This window comes from Phyllobates terribilis, unplaced genomic scaffold (genome assembly GCF_046119375.1).
Source record: "Phyllobates terribilis strain yellow unplaced genomic scaffold, ASM4611937v1 Scaffold_1__5_contigs__length_1240528914, whole genome shotgun sequence".
In the NCBI taxonomy this organism is placed as follows: domain Eukaryota; kingdom Metazoa; phylum Chordata; class Amphibia; order Anura; family Dendrobatidae; genus Phyllobates; species Phyllobates terribilis.
The window spans coordinates 421,293,794-421,309,111 of NW_027362761.1; the positions used below are offsets into that span (position 1 = coordinate 421,293,794).

Consider the following 15,318-nt stretch of genomic DNA (forward strand, 5'->3'; position numbering starts at 1 on the left):
GAACACAGAAAGGACTCAGTTCAGACACGGGAGCTGATACCGCAAAGCAGGAGACATACAGGACTCAGTTCAGACACGGGAGCTGATACCGCAAAGCAGGAGACATACAAGACTCAGTTCAGACACGGGAGCTGATACCGCAAAGCAGGAGACATACAGGACACAGTTCAGACACGGGAGCTGATACCGCAAAGCAGGAGACATACAGGACTCAGTTCAGACACGGGAACTGATACAAAAAGCAGGAGACAAGAGACGGGACCTGGCACCTTCAGAGTGCAAGCACACACTGAAGGAAACACTATGCTCAGGCCCCGTCTCTTGTCTCCTGCTTTTTGTATCAGTTCCCGTGTCTGAACTGAGTCCTGTATGTCTCCTGCTTTGCGGTATCAGCTCCCGTGTCTGAACTGTGTCCTGTATGTCTCCTGCTTTGCGGTATCAGCTCCCGTGTCTGAACTGAGTCCTGTATGTCTCCTGCTTTGCGGTATCAGCTCCCGTGTCTGAACTGAGTCCTGTATGTCTCCTGCTTTGCGGTATCAGCTCCCGTGTCTGAACTGAGTCCTTTCTGTGTTCTCTTGTCTGTCCTGTCTGAACACGCTCCTAGCCTGTTCCTCTCGCCTTCTAGTGGCCGATTTCCTAGACCCGCTCCTGTGTCTGGTCTGTCCTGTCTGAACACGCTCCTTGCCTGTTCGTTCCGCCTTCTAGTGGCCGATTTCCTAGACCCGCTCCTGCGTCTGGTCTGTCCTGTCTGAACACGCTCCTTGCCTGTTCGTTCCGCCTCTCTGGGGGCCGTATTCCCAGACCCGCTCCTGTATCCCTCTGCAGTGTCGGTCTCCTCCGTACACTCAGTTCCAGTCTGAACTCTCTCCTGTCCTTTACCTGTTTTGCCTCTATGTCCGTTCCCTTCCTTTTTCTGCGGGGTCTGAACTCGTACCTAACTCCTGCTTGTTGTCTCTGCAAGTACTGTGTGAGTATCTGGCTCTGTCTTTCCCTTCCTGTCTGTTCCGTGTGAGCAGAGCCCTGTCCTCCCTGCTCAGCCTTGTCTGCACTCTAGCTGTGCTTGCCTGTAACCCTCTGCCTGTATTGTTCCTGAGTCCCGGTGTGTACTGGGTTCTATCCCGCCTGTGTTCCTACCTGCTAGTGCCTCCCTGTCTGCACTCTAGCTGTGCTTGCCTTTACCCCCCTGCCTGCATACCCGCCTGCCTGCATACCAGTCGTGCCTGCCTATACCCTCCAGTCTGTGTGCCAGCCTACCAGCCTGTTCCTGTATTCCCCTGTGTGGGTCAACAGCTGTGTCCGGGGTCTGTCCTGGAGTAGCACCTGGTCCCTCTGCTCGGTTCCTCCTTGGTGCACTGGCGTCGTATGCCGTCGTGCGACCCTGGTCGGATCGGGTGAATACTTAGTCACGCCCCTCCAGGCATTCACTCTCCGGCACGGTCCAGTGGAATCACTACCAATCCCACGCACACGCCGCTTAGCCCGGGCGTGTGCATAACAGCATGCTCAGGCCGGGATAGAAGGGAGCTGCTGAGCTATATACCAAGTGACAGACAGCAATAGGCTGAGGACGCACAAGGGGTGTGACCCACAGCAGGTACAAAAGGCAGGAAGTGATCGGGCGCCGCCCTTAAGCAGCAGAAACAGACACAAACAGACAGCATGGAGGGAAGCCAGAGAGACATTCTGGACAGGAGATCAAGTGCGCCCTCTTGCACAGTGGGAGATGGACCACCATGCAAGGACGCCGCCAGGTATGTTACAATAATTGTCATTAATTTAGAACACAGGGGTGGCATCAAGAGATTATTAAAAATGCAAAGAAAAATATATCCAGTGGAGAAAGTCTGAGCACAAACGTATAAGTAGCTTAGAAAGGCTTACGCTACAAATTGCATGTGCAATAGCTGTGGATGGTATGATGAAGAGTCAAACTTTCTGCTGGAAAACTAAAGAAGTCCTATGGATTAAAATAAACCAAACTCATTATTATTATCATTTATGTTTAGAACACCATTGATTCCATGGTGCTGTACATGAGAAGGGATTACATACAGGATACAAATGTAAAACATGGTGAACAAACTAACAATTACAGACTGGTACAGAAAGGAGAGGCCCCTGCCCTTGCAGGCTTTCAGTCTACAGGATAATGGGGGAGGAGACAGCAGGGTAGGGGATTGCGGCAGCTCCGGTGGTGGTGAGGAGACAGCAGGGTCATTGCTGACTAAAAGCTTTATTGAAGAGATGGGTTTTCAAGTTCCATCTGAAGGTTTCAATTGTGGCGGATAGTCGGATGTGTTGTAGGACAGAATTCCAGAGCATGGGGGGCACTCAGGAGAAGTCTTGGAGGTGATTGAGCGAGGAACATATGAGCGTGGAGGAAAGAAAGCGGTCTTGGGATGACCGGAGGTTGAGTGTTGGCAGATATCAGGAGATCAGTTTGGAGATATACGGAGTAGACAGATTATGGACGACTTTGTAAGTCAGTGTCCGCAGTTAAGTAGATTCAGGGACGAGGAAAGGACAGATTCTGGAAATATTTTTTTGAATTGGAGGCGGCAGGAGGTGGCAAGAGTTTGGATGTGCGGTTTGAAGGACAGGGTAGAGCCGAGGGTAAATCCGAAGCAGCGGACTTCAGGTACTGTGGAAAGGATGGGGTCGTTAATTGTGACAGATAGAGAGATAGATCAGGTAGGGGGGTGAGACGAGATGGAGAAAAGATGATGTGTTCCGTTTTGTCCACGTTGAGTTTTAGAAAGCAAGAGGAGAAGGAGAAGGGTATGGCTAATAGACACTCTGGGATTTTGGATAGCAGAGAGTTGACATCTCGGCCAGAGAGGTAAATCTGAGTGTCATCAGCGTATAGGTGGCAATGGAAGCCATGGGGCTTTATGAGCTGTCCTAGGCCAAAGATGTAGATTGAAAAAGGTAGGGGTCCCAGAGGAGGTAGTATTGGAATAGGAGACACTACATGTGAGGTCAGAAAGATATAAGGGGATCCAAGAGAGGGCAAGGTCCTTGATGACAAGGGAGGAAAGGATTTGCAGTAGGAGGAAGTGGTCAACTGTGTCGAAGGCAGAGTACAGGTCTAGAAGGAGTATAGAGAATTGTCTACTAGCTTTGGCAGTAAGTTGCTTGCAGTTTTGGTAGTTGGTGGGGATGAAAGCCAGATTGTAGGTCATCAAAGGGTAAGTTAGATTCGAGGTGGGAGGAAAGTTCAGCATGGACATGCTATTCAAAGAGTTTGGAGGCTAATGATATGGGACAATAGCTGGACGTAGAGATCGAGTCTAAATATGGTTTCTTTAGGAAAGGTGTTTGTGGCGGGTTTCAAATCAGAAGAGAAAGCACCAGAAGATAACAATAGGTTGAAGAGATGGGTTAGAAGAATGAAGGGTATGCAGAAATGTATTACCAGCGTAGCAGCGCTCTCATTCACCCAGTTGCGCAGGGAACTGCAGACAGCCCCTTTCAGTTGAATAAAATTGTGCTGCAGTTTCTATGCTTAGTGGAGGTGCTGCATTGCACGGAAAGACTTAAGGGAATCCAGAGCTGAAAAAACCCTGTGGTCTCTTTATTTTTATGATTAGTGGATGTCTCAAAGGTCTTTTCCGATATTAAAGAAGCACTCCCTTAAATTTTTTTATTTGTTAAACCTGTGTAAACATGGGTGTTGTGTACTGTAAGTGCAATCCGATATTTATTGATAGCCATCTTCCGTTTCCACCATCATTCTGGTCCTCTTGCTCACATGACGGCAATATCGACCAGCTAGGAGTCTATGTGTGAGCTGGGAGTAGCTTTTACAATGTAAGTCTATGCAGTGTCAGAATCACAGTCACGTGAGTGAACAGACGACCGGAGCGGAACTGGAACCTGGAGAAGACGACGATCGGTAAGTATTTGAATACATACATTTACACAGGTTTAGCAAATAAATAAAATCATGGGAGCCTTTAATGCACCACTCCAGCATTTTTGTTTTATTTCAGAGCTGGTGACATGAATACAAGTTCCCCTAGTATTACACTTACCAGCTGCTGTCTTCAGATATTCCCGATGCCACTACAGTCCCGATCTGCCATCTTGTGACGGCAACTTCTGACTGACTGGAAGTCAGAGGTAACAGTCACAAGCTCTCAGTGCAAGTCTATGAGAACCTTTTTCTGGCTTACATTGACTTCTAGCTCATCCAGCAAATACTGGAGCGATCTAGCAGGTCACAACCTACAGAAGGCGACAGATACGGCGCCAATAACAGATGAAGATGGCAGCTGGTGAGTGGAATACTAGGGATAGGGAACTTACATTAGTGATATAACTTCAGCAGTGGAGCTTTAAGTTACGGCATATCCAGGCAGCATGCCATCAGGTTATGATATAGGAATACTCCATACTCTTATCTGTTTTGATTAGTAAAGGCTTATAGGCTATTTTTTCTACATGTCCCACATTATATGATCATAGAAAACGGTAAAGTTATCAAGAGAACTGAAAGGGAAGAAATTAATTGTTAATGATAACTAGCTTGTATGCTTTGACTTCTACAGGCAACATGGCAAAGAGGCAAATAAAGGGACAAGATGTGATATCTGGTGCTTATTCTCAGCTGCTTCCGTCCATAATAAAATGTAATAGTTTCATATATTTACATGCATTACGTCCCTTATTAATTCCTACTTGATATTTCCTCACCTCGACATGACGATGGCTCTTGCAGAGCATTACTCGGCAGCCTGGCAGGTCCTGAGAAGATTGCTATGGTGGCAGGTGAAACCACTGAGCAGCATCTGATATTAGAAATCCTGTGAGCTCGGGTCATCTCATCATAGATCAGCCAGTCTGTGGGCAACACTTGGATAGCAGCAGCCTGACAATTTTCGGGTGGGATCTGTAGGATAAAATAAAGTTTAAATGTAATCATCGATGTATGAAATAACAGGAGCGGAAAATGGATTGCGTATATACTGTATATAATAGATATAATCGCTGAACTAGCGCACAAGTCATAACGTTCTATGTCTGGACAATCCATGTAATGGAAAATGTGAACAACATTCAGAGCAAATATAAAAGCCAATCACATGATATGGGTGATCTGTGTGAAGAAACAACTTTACCTTCTTGTACGGTGGCTGGCTGAGGACTGAGGTAGGATGGAAGCGCACGCGCTTCTCCTTATGGCTGGTAAGCAGCATATTCTCCCGGTCTACATGAATCAGGTTTGGATACATGCCAGCAACAAGGGCAGCTTTCACCACAGCCCAATTCTCAGAGTTTGTATTCACTTCTCTTATGTCACCAGCTCCACGAGCCCTAACAAACCCTGCAAGAGACAAGCCACATACTCAGAGCAACTGCGGGTACATTATTCTTAATGTTACACTTAGTCCTATGGCTACCTGAAGCCCTGAGCTGCCCAAGAAGTTGAGTTCTCATGCCAATGATAATTTCCATTGTAGCCTGAGAAAGAAAATTCTTCTCACAAAAAGCTCTCTCCCATCCATCACTCCGAGCCTTCTGCCAGGCCTGTAAAACATATATTGAGTGCATTAACTTTTAGTATGTTACAAGGACATCTAAAAAGGTTAGTAACTTACTTTAGAACTTTAATGGAATCACTTACCAGCAGAGTGAGTAGACACAGAGACCCCAATTCCAGCGATGTGACACTTACTGCGCTGTAGTTTTGATACAATCACTGTTTTATCAGCAGGAGATTATCACTACAGTGCCAGTAAACCTCCTGCCAGGTAGTCCTCCATATTCATGATCTCTGTATAACCCCATCCCCACCATTGATTGGCATCTTTCTGACTATGCACAGTGTACACAGAAAGCTGCCAATCAGAGTTGTGGGCAGGGTTATACAGGGCTCAGCATTCAGAGAACTGCTAGATCTGCAGCAGAGAAAACAGTTTTTCATCAAAACTGCAGCCACCAGCAAAGTAAGTGATACCTCACCGTAAACAGGGTCTCTGCCCCTACATTATGCTGCTCTCAGATGGGTTAGCAAAGATCTGGTGATAAATTCCATTTAAATAAAACAAGGTAACAATAAAGAAATAAATGACATAAAATTGAGGCAGTTCTGTACCTGGAAAGCCCTAAGCAAGGCCATATGATCACTAAAAGTCGCTGTGGTAAACCGCTTTCTGCATAGCATAGCAGCACGTTTTTGGGAAGCCTGAGTTGGTAAGACAAATGGATCTCGATATGCTAAAGTGCAAGCAATAGTAAGGATTGGGTCCAAGCACTTTAGCACCACAGCACATAGCACCATTTTTCCAAGATGAGGTTCCAATGGTAAGTCAGCCAAGTGATAACCAAGTTCAGTCAGATCCTCCCAGGCGTCCATGGCATCAACTGTCTGCAAACAAAAACCAATCCAAACAATTAAATCTAAAACCATATATACAAAGAAAAACAGATAGAAAAGCAACTTCTAACATTCACACATATTCTAAAGGGAGTCGGTCTGCCACCAAAAACTCAAATTAAACCACTTACACATTCAAACAAGTGACAAAACCCCTGTAAAAATCATATCTGTTGTTCAGACGTCACCAACTCCATTTTAATTAAGAAACTGTTTTATTACATCTGTAAATAAGGGACCCTCGATGCACCGCTGGTGCGGCTAAGGGCTCAGTGCACTGTTCCACCCCCTGAATTACAATCCTCCGAACTTGTTGATAAAACAGCGCTCACTCTGGAGCACTGCATGAATTGAGTCCTCAGCTCTGTACACACTGACACTGCATGAGTCAAGAGCACACACAGTGTCAGTGTGTGCAAATCCATTCTCATCCATCTCTCCTGCCAGTATCAGACACCCCAGAATCTGTGTCATCCTGTGTGAGCGAGCGGTCACTGCAGATAAGGCAACAGGAATCAAAGCACGCCTGCACGGACACTGTGTGCGCTGGGCTCCTGTAGTGTCAGTGCATGCAGGGCTGTGGATTCAATTCAGGCAGTGCTCCAAAGGGAACGTAGTCTATAGACTCCTTACCTAAAAGAAGATAAAGGAAGAAAAAACAACTACTATATTACTTCCAGAAAAATAAATACAAATACCACTAAATGTGGTACTTGCAATTATGCGATTAATATATTACATTGATATTAAAACTACAAATGGACAGAAGCCAAAAACTAACCCCTTTTCATCGAAGTCATACATTATTTTTGTATCAAAAGAATCTAGTGGGCCCTCCGTACAGCTGGGGTGGTGCACGTGGAAAACAATGTTTCTAGGAAAAGCAAATCCCAGCACTCACGTGTTGATGATTAATTTGTTTATTCCACAACTCACAAGACGTTTCAGCCTGTCCAAGGCTTTTTTCAATTATTTTTGAGCTTTCATTTTTATAGCAGTCATAACATTTTTTTTTGCACCTGCTTAGCTGTATCAAGGCTTGTTTTGGGGTGGAGGGTTGAGGAAAGAGTTGAAGTTATGAAATACACCATTCACTTTAGCATAAAATGTACTGAGATAAACAAAACAGGACAAAAATTCCAAATAGAGCAAGATGGTTAAAAAATAATAAATTCTGCCAATGTTTTTGCATTCAAGGCATTCAAAAATTACCTTGCAAAATGATTGTTCGGGTTAGTATAATTACGAAGATATCAAACATGTAACGTTTTTAGATATTATAGATTTTAAAAAAAAAATCTGTATTTTGTAAAAAAAAAAAAAAAAAAAAAAAAATTCGATTGTGTAACCATTTTCTGAGACCCTTAACTTTATTATTTTTCCATTTACTATATGAGGGCTTGTTTTTGCATGCATAGCTATACTTGATAAGTCTATAGGCATAATTTTGAGGTACATGTGACATTTTGATACTTTTTTATTGCATTGTTTTGTGCTGGGGCAGTAGACTGAAAATGTCAATTTTGAAATTTCAATTTAACTTCTTTATAACATTTACTACATGGATTAATTTGGTGATACCGAATATGCCTTTTTATCATTTTACTTATATTAATATTTTTTCAATATTTTTTTTTTTTTTTTTTTTAAATCAAATATTTTTTTATTGTTAAAACTTTTTTTGTAACACAACAGCGAAACAAATAAAACAACCCAACCAAGGAAGGGACCCAGTCCCTATTCTGTCCCACCCCCTGAACACATTGCCCTTTCAAACAAAACATTTTGAGTTAAATGTTCCACAGTTCTGTCCACAGCAAATTAACAATCTTACAGTATGAATAGTCACAATTGTATTAAGGGGTATCTAACTCTTGCTGTGGAGCAGTTGTATACGTGCCTAAAGCAGTCCAATGTAGGATTTTGCACCTGTCAAGTAATCTATACATCAATCATAGCAGACCAAGTCGAAATCTATGCAGTTCTCTGGATGCTAGGCCGGAGCAGTCAATCCATGGAGCCCATATTTTTTCAAATTTGGAGATGGCCTTCCTTTTTTCCAGATTTAATAACCAATTAATCTTATTTATAAATTCTGTCACCGTGGGCGCCTTATCTGATAAACAATGTTGGGCTATTAGTTTCCTGGCCATGTATAACATGCGTGCCACCGCTATTTTGCCATGTTCGTCAGTGCTCAGATCTTCTATATATCCCAGTATACATACTAATGGTGAGGGATCTGAATCGACTGAGTATGTTCTATCAATGATCGCTATTACATCCCTCCAGAAGTTTTCCAGAGCAGGGCAGGTCCACATCATATGACGCATGTTAGCCGGGAATGTTTTACATCTAACACATAGGGAGTCTGGTCGAAGCCCTATATCGTGGAGAAATTGGGGTGTTCTATATGACTGGTGCAGCACCTGTAAGTGGGAGAATCTATGGGACTCACTCAGAGAACTGGGGAACTCTTTCCAGTATTTCAGACCACAGCCCCTCTTCAATGGGGCCTATCATGCCCTCCCATTTTTCTTTTGATCTTACGGGGTGTTTTGCTAATACTAGGTCCAGCAGACCCCTATAAAGCAATGAGATTAGCCCCCCAGAATTATGTGAGCTAGCCATTCTCTGTATTATAGCATTTTGAGGAACTCTGTTACTTAGGACAAGACTCTCTGCCTGATATGCATGTCGTAACTGAAGGTACTTATAAAATTCGGTGTTGGGCAGTCCATATTCATTTTGTATCTGTGAAAACTCCTTTAGTGAATCTCCCGCTAAAACATGAGTGAATCTTTCTAGACCTTTTAAACTCCAATTTGTAAACCCTTCCAATTTACATAGGTTAGGGAGCCATGGCGTTTCCCACAGTGATGTAAATTGTGAGATCCCTTGTATCCCCTGTAATTTCCTCACTGCCCACCAAAGTTTGTGTATTAACAGCGTAGTTGGGGTTCTACAAGACGGTGTCTTAAATTTGTGAGCCTCCAATGCTTCATAGAGTCTGAGTGATTGAAAATGTGATTGGAGTAGAAGACGTTGAGCCTCCCCTCCCCCTCCAGGGTCGTCCCACCCACGAATGTGCTGGAGCTGAGCTGCCATATAATAAACCCACGGATTTGGGACAGCAAGGCCACCCATAGTTTTATCTCTTTGCAAAGCTTGTTTTCCCCAGATTAAGTCCCTGAACATGCTGTTTACTTTAAGGAAATAACTCTGGGGAAGCCATATTGGAGAATTATGCAATACATATAGCAATTGTGGCATCCAGATCATCTTGACCAAGTTAGTGCGGCCCACCACTGACAGTGGCAATTTAGACCATGTGTCCAGTTTACACTTGAATCTGGCCAGCATTGGGTTGAGGTTTAGTTTCTCATAGTCAGTTACTTTAGATGTTACATTAATACCCAAATATTTAAATTCATTGACCACTTGTAAGCCCGTGTCAGTATAGTGAGGTGCATTAATGTTCCCATTATCTATTGGAAGCAGTACCGACTTAGTCCAATTAATCACCAAACCCGATTGTCTCCATAGCTACAGATAATGTTTTGGAGGCTTCCGCTAAAAATAGTAGTGCATCGTCAGCATAAAGCGCAATTTTCTCCTCTATATTCCCTCTGCGAAATCCCATTATGCCAGGGTGCATCCTGATAGCCGCAGCTAGTGGTTCAATGGCCAGTGCGAACAGTAAAGGGGACAATTGGCATCCCTACCGGGTGCCCCTCCCCAGTTCAGAGGCTGAAGACGCCCATTTACCCTTAATCGTGCCAATGGCCTCTCATATAGTAGCTTGATCCATGAAATAAATCCAGCGCCCATACCAAATTTCTCCAAAACTACCCATAGATATTCCCATTCATCAGAGTCAAATGCTTTAGCAGCGTCTAGCGAGCAAATAACCCTGTCTCCTGCATTGTCCACTGGCAGCTGAAGATTAAGAAATAGTCTACGGATATTAACGGCTGTAGACCTAGCTGGCATAAAGCCCGATTGATCACTACGTATAACATTAGATACTATGTTATTTAACCTGGAGGCCAGAACTTTTGCTATAATTTTAATGTCCGTAGGTAGCAGGGATATAGGCCTATAGGATTCGGGAAGCAATGGATCCTTACCCGGTTTGGGTATCACTACGATAACAGCTTCTCTCATTGAGAGGGGCAGAATGCCTTCCCTGGCTGCCTCCTGGAAGGTGCACAGCAATTGAGGTAGTAATATATCCCCAAATTTCTTGTATATTTCCATCGGGAACCCGTCCAACCCTGGTGATTTATAATTGGCCATTGAAGCTGTGGCCATTTGTAACTCCTCTAATTACAGGGGACTATTTAAGTATTTTTTATCTGCTTCAGAGATAGCTGGAAGATCAATCCCCTCCAAATAAGTCAGGACTTGTTCTCTGCTAAACCCTGTTTTGGTTCTGTATAAGTCCTGATAAAATTCTCTGAAAGTATTTGATATTTGATCTGGCTGATTAACCATTGCACCTTCCTTATTTTTTAAAGCGCCTATAAAGGATGTCCCTATTTGAGCCCTTGCAATCATAGCCAGTAAATGGCCTGCCTTTTCCCCTTCTTCATAAAAATGTATTTGGGAGAATAGTCGCTTATTCTTGGCCTTCTCCCTAATGTGTGTGGAGTATGCCTCCTGCGCCTCTTTCCAGGTCATTAGGTCCTCCTCTGTACCTGATTGGACAAATTTATTTTCCGTGAGTCTAACCCTGTCTTGCAAGAATTCCCAAAATTGGTTAGTTTTAGTCTTGGACCTATTTATAGCTTGTATCAGGACTCCCCTCAGACAGGCCTTCATAGCGTCCCATAGTGAGTTCTGCATCACAGAGCAGTTATTTTCTATAAAATAGTTTTGAAGAGGTGATGTAATCAAATTTATGTCTATGATTTGCAACCAAAAGGGATTCACGGACCATCTAGTAAGGGTAGCTTCCAATCTAGGCAAAAGGCATAGGCTCATCATCAGGGATGAGTGGTCTTGACAGTACTCTAGGTAAATATTCCACCCTTTCCACTAAAGGGAGGATGTGTTCTGTTCCCAGTACTAAATCTATGCGGGAGAGGGTGTTATGTGATTTAGAGTAGCAGGAGAACTGTTGTGTTTTGGGATATTTAAGACGCCATATATCAGTCAAGGATAACTCTGACAGGAGCTCACCAAACTTAGTTATGGGGGTAGCCTCTGTAGCTGTGTCTGATCTGAATCTATCCCAGTATGGGTGTACAATATTGTTAAAATCTCCCATGCATAGCACAGGGACCCCCGGTACTTTGTCTATGAGTGACGCAATTTCCTTCATAATGATATTATTATAGGGAGGGGGAATGTAGACTGCCACTAGTAATAATTCTTTCGTGAATATTCTACAATGAATCCAAATGAATCTGCCCTCCTCATCCACCTTAGCGGATATCAATTCAAAAGGGATAGATCTATGTACTAAAATACGGACGCCCCTCGAGTAACTTGAAAAGGTAGAATGAAAGCTATTGCTGATCCATGAACGCTTCAGGGCCGCTATATTACTTTTTTCTAGATGCGTTTCCTGCAGACATGCCACTGCTGGTGAATTACCCCGTATATATTCCATGACAGCCGTCCTCTTTAAGGGGTCTCCCAACCCTCTCACGTTCCAAGAAAGGAATTTTACTTGGTTAGCCATTAGGATATAACGCATAGGGGATGGACAGGATAAGTATGACAAGCGTTAACATAACTCCGGTTCCCAAATACAAGGCTATGATAATACCCCCTTTTCCATACAAGATCACTGTAATCCATACAGGTGGCAGAACTGTGCAGCACAATCTATAAACATACAACTTACAAAAACATACAAACAGAAAAATACAGATCCATCCAGAAAAACCAGATGGATGGGGATACCAGTCCAATTCGCATCCGCACATGAAGCAAGCGAGCAACCTACAAAAAGAGAAAAATAAAAGTTTCTTGGGAGCCTGCCATTTTAGGATAATAGACAGAATATCCATTTTCCACTGGGCCGTGGGTTACTTGGTAAGAATTATGACTCCAACAGTCAATCAGATATCTTCTGATGGCACATGACTTAAGTTATACGTCTTCATTCAGCGTTGTGGGTTCTGACGAAGTTGCTGTTCATTTAGATCAAGCCAGCGGAGTGCTTCCTTAGGATTTTCAAAAAAGGAGGTCGCTCCTGGGGCGGCCACTCTGAGTTTCACCGGGTAAAGCATGGAATATGGTATTTGTAGCTGGCGTAGCCGGCGTTTCACATCCACAAATTGTGCCCTGCGTTTTGACACTTCAATGGAGTAGTCAGGGAAAAAGGACACCTTTTGGCCGTTGACGGAGATGTCCCCTTTATCACGAGCTGCCTTAAGGATGTTGTCACGGTCCTTATAGTGGAGCAGCTTCATTAGGACTGGCCGCGGCGGGGCTCTGGGTAACAGCCGAGTAGGAACTTTGTGCGCCCTTTCCACAGCAAATAGAGGGGTCAGGTGTTCTGCCCCAAACAGGGAGATCAGCCATTTCTCAAAATACTCAGTAGGGTTATTGCTCTCGGTTTTTTCAGGGATGCCAATCACCCATATATTATTCCGCCTGAGTCTGTTCTCCAGATCGTCAGTTTTAGCTAGCAATGCCAGGATCTGTTGGTCAAGTCTGCGATAGTCACTAATAATTTGGGGCTGTTTATCCTCCAAATCACTAATTCTCCCCTCAGCTGCTGTGGTGCGATCTGTTACTTTCTGCAGCCCCTGTCTCATATAGGAAAGTTCTTCCTTAATCTCACCCATTTGATTACTAAGTGAGGACAGGACAGATCCATACTGTGTAACCACCATGAAAACATCCTTAATTGTAGGGTCTTCTGTCTGCTGGGTTGAGAGTGCTGAAGGGGTTAACCTCTGGCCGAAGCAGCAGGCTGCTATCTGAGGTGTCAGTATTATCTGTATTGTCAAATTCTCCTGAAAGAGCAGAGAAGCGATTAGCCATCTCCCTCATCTGTGTCTGCACTGTATTACTCAAGGGGGCTGCTCTTTTTGTCCTATCATAACTCGCTAGTTTAACTGCAGCGTTTATGGAAGTAGACTTGCCTGGTGAATCTAGGGATGTGGAAAGCTTCGGCTTCTCGGTGCCATCTTGAGACTGTCTGTCTGCTCCTGCAGTCACCTCACGGTGCCTTCTGCCTACTTTCCCAGCCATAAAAAAACTCCTCTGTTGTGCACCAATGGTTACAGGAGCTCAGAGGGAGATGTTATCTTTGGTTTTATTACTATTTAGGGCCCAGTGGAGACTTTTACAGGCTATTGCTCACGGAGCTGATCTGTCCTGCGACCGCTCACATGTCCAGCCAAGCCAAGACCCTTTTCAATACTTTTTACATATTTTGTATATTATTTTCACATAGGATACACTGAGACTGCTGTTAATACATCACATAGGAGACACAAACTGCTGAATATATATCACATAAGAGACACTGAAACTCTGCTGTATACATCACATAGGAGACACTGAGACTGCTGTACATACATCACATAGGATACAATGAGACTGCTGTATACACCGCATTTTTCAGACTATAAGACGCATTTTTTTCCTCCAAAATTTTGGAGGAAAGTGGGGGTTTCTCTTATAGTCCAGATGTACATTATGGTTCTGGCTGTGGTGGGGGAGAGGTAACTGCAGCGGTGGAGGAGTGGGTCACAGGAGGCAGAAGCCAGCTGCTCAGCTAACCCCGTGCTCGCTTTTAAAGAATATAAATATAATAATAATAATCTTTTTATTTATATAGCACCAACATATTCCGCAGCGCTTTACAATTCAGACAATTTACATACATTATCGGCACTGTCCCCATTGGGGCTCACAATCTACATTCCCTATCAGTATGTCTTTGGAGTGTGGGAGGAAACCGGAGAACCCGGGGAAAACTCATGCAAACACGGGGAGAACATACAAACTCCTTGCAGATGTAGTCCTTGGTGGGATTTGAACCCAGGACCCAGCGCTGCAAGGCAGCAGTGCTGAATATTCAATGCTCCCCAAGCCCATGGGCGTGGGGAGCAGTGAATATACATTTTCTTTAACAGCGGGCACACTTGACCGCCAGCCGCTGCAGGAAGCCTGCGGCTATCAGTGTGCCGGGTATTAAAAAGAATGAATATTCACTGATCCCTATGCCCATGGGTATGGGGAGCAGTGAATATCCAGGCAGCTGATTTTGGAATGAGAGCGCATTGCAGTGACGTCATGCCCTGCTTACACGCTGAGATCAGCTGCTGGTAGAAGAACAGGATGCAGCTCTGGGGGGTGCCATGTATACCAGGATGAGGGGGCCATGCATACCAGGATGGGGATGGGATGGAGGCCATGTATACCAGGATGGGGATGAGGGGGGCATGCATACCAGGTTTGGGGGGGAAGACATGCATACCTGGACTGGGGGCCATGTATACCTGGACTGGGGACAATGTATACCTGGACTGGGGACAATGTATACCTGGACTGGGGACAATGTATACCTGGACTGGGGACAATGTATACCTGGACTGGGGACAATGTATACCTGGACTGGGGACAATGTATACCTGGACTGGGGACAATGTATACCTGGACTGGGGCCAATGTATACCTGGACTGGGGCCAATGTATACCTGGACTGGGGCCAATGTATACCTGGACTGGGGCCAATGTATACCTGGACTGGGGCCAATGTATACCTGGACTGGGGCCAATGTATACCTGGACTGGGGCCAATGTATACCTGGACTGGGGCCAATGTATACCTGGACTGGGGCCAATGTATACCTGGACTGGGGCCAATGTATACCTGGACTGGGGCCAATGTATACCTGGACTGGGGGCCAATGTATACCTGGACTGGGGGCCAATGTATACCTGGACTGGGGGCCAATGTATACCTGGAC

The 15,318-nt window shown here is 44.5% G+C and overlaps 1 protein-coding gene across 4 annotated transcripts in view; it reads right to left on the reverse strand.

Annotated features, from left to right (window-relative positions):
- The window catches only part of YTHDC2 (YTH N6-methyladenosine RNA binding protein C2), a 131,889-nt gene that overhangs the window by 44,398 nt on the left and 72,173 nt on the right, over positions 1 to 15,318 (reverse strand). For all 4 annotated transcript variants that reach the window (XM_073677216.1, XM_073677232.1, XM_073677212.1 and 1 more), the window contains 4 exons: positions 6,098 to 6,370; positions 5,403 to 5,529; positions 5,121 to 5,326; positions 4,696 to 4,891 (listed from right to left, as the gene is read on the reverse strand). In XM_073677216.1, the coding sequence (XP_073533317.1) occupies positions 4,696 to 4,891; positions 5,121 to 5,326; positions 5,403 to 5,529; positions 6,098 to 6,370 (802 nt within the window). The remainder of the gene's footprint in view (positions 1 to 4,695; positions 4,892 to 5,120; positions 5,327 to 5,402; positions 5,530 to 6,097; positions 6,371 to 15,318) is intronic.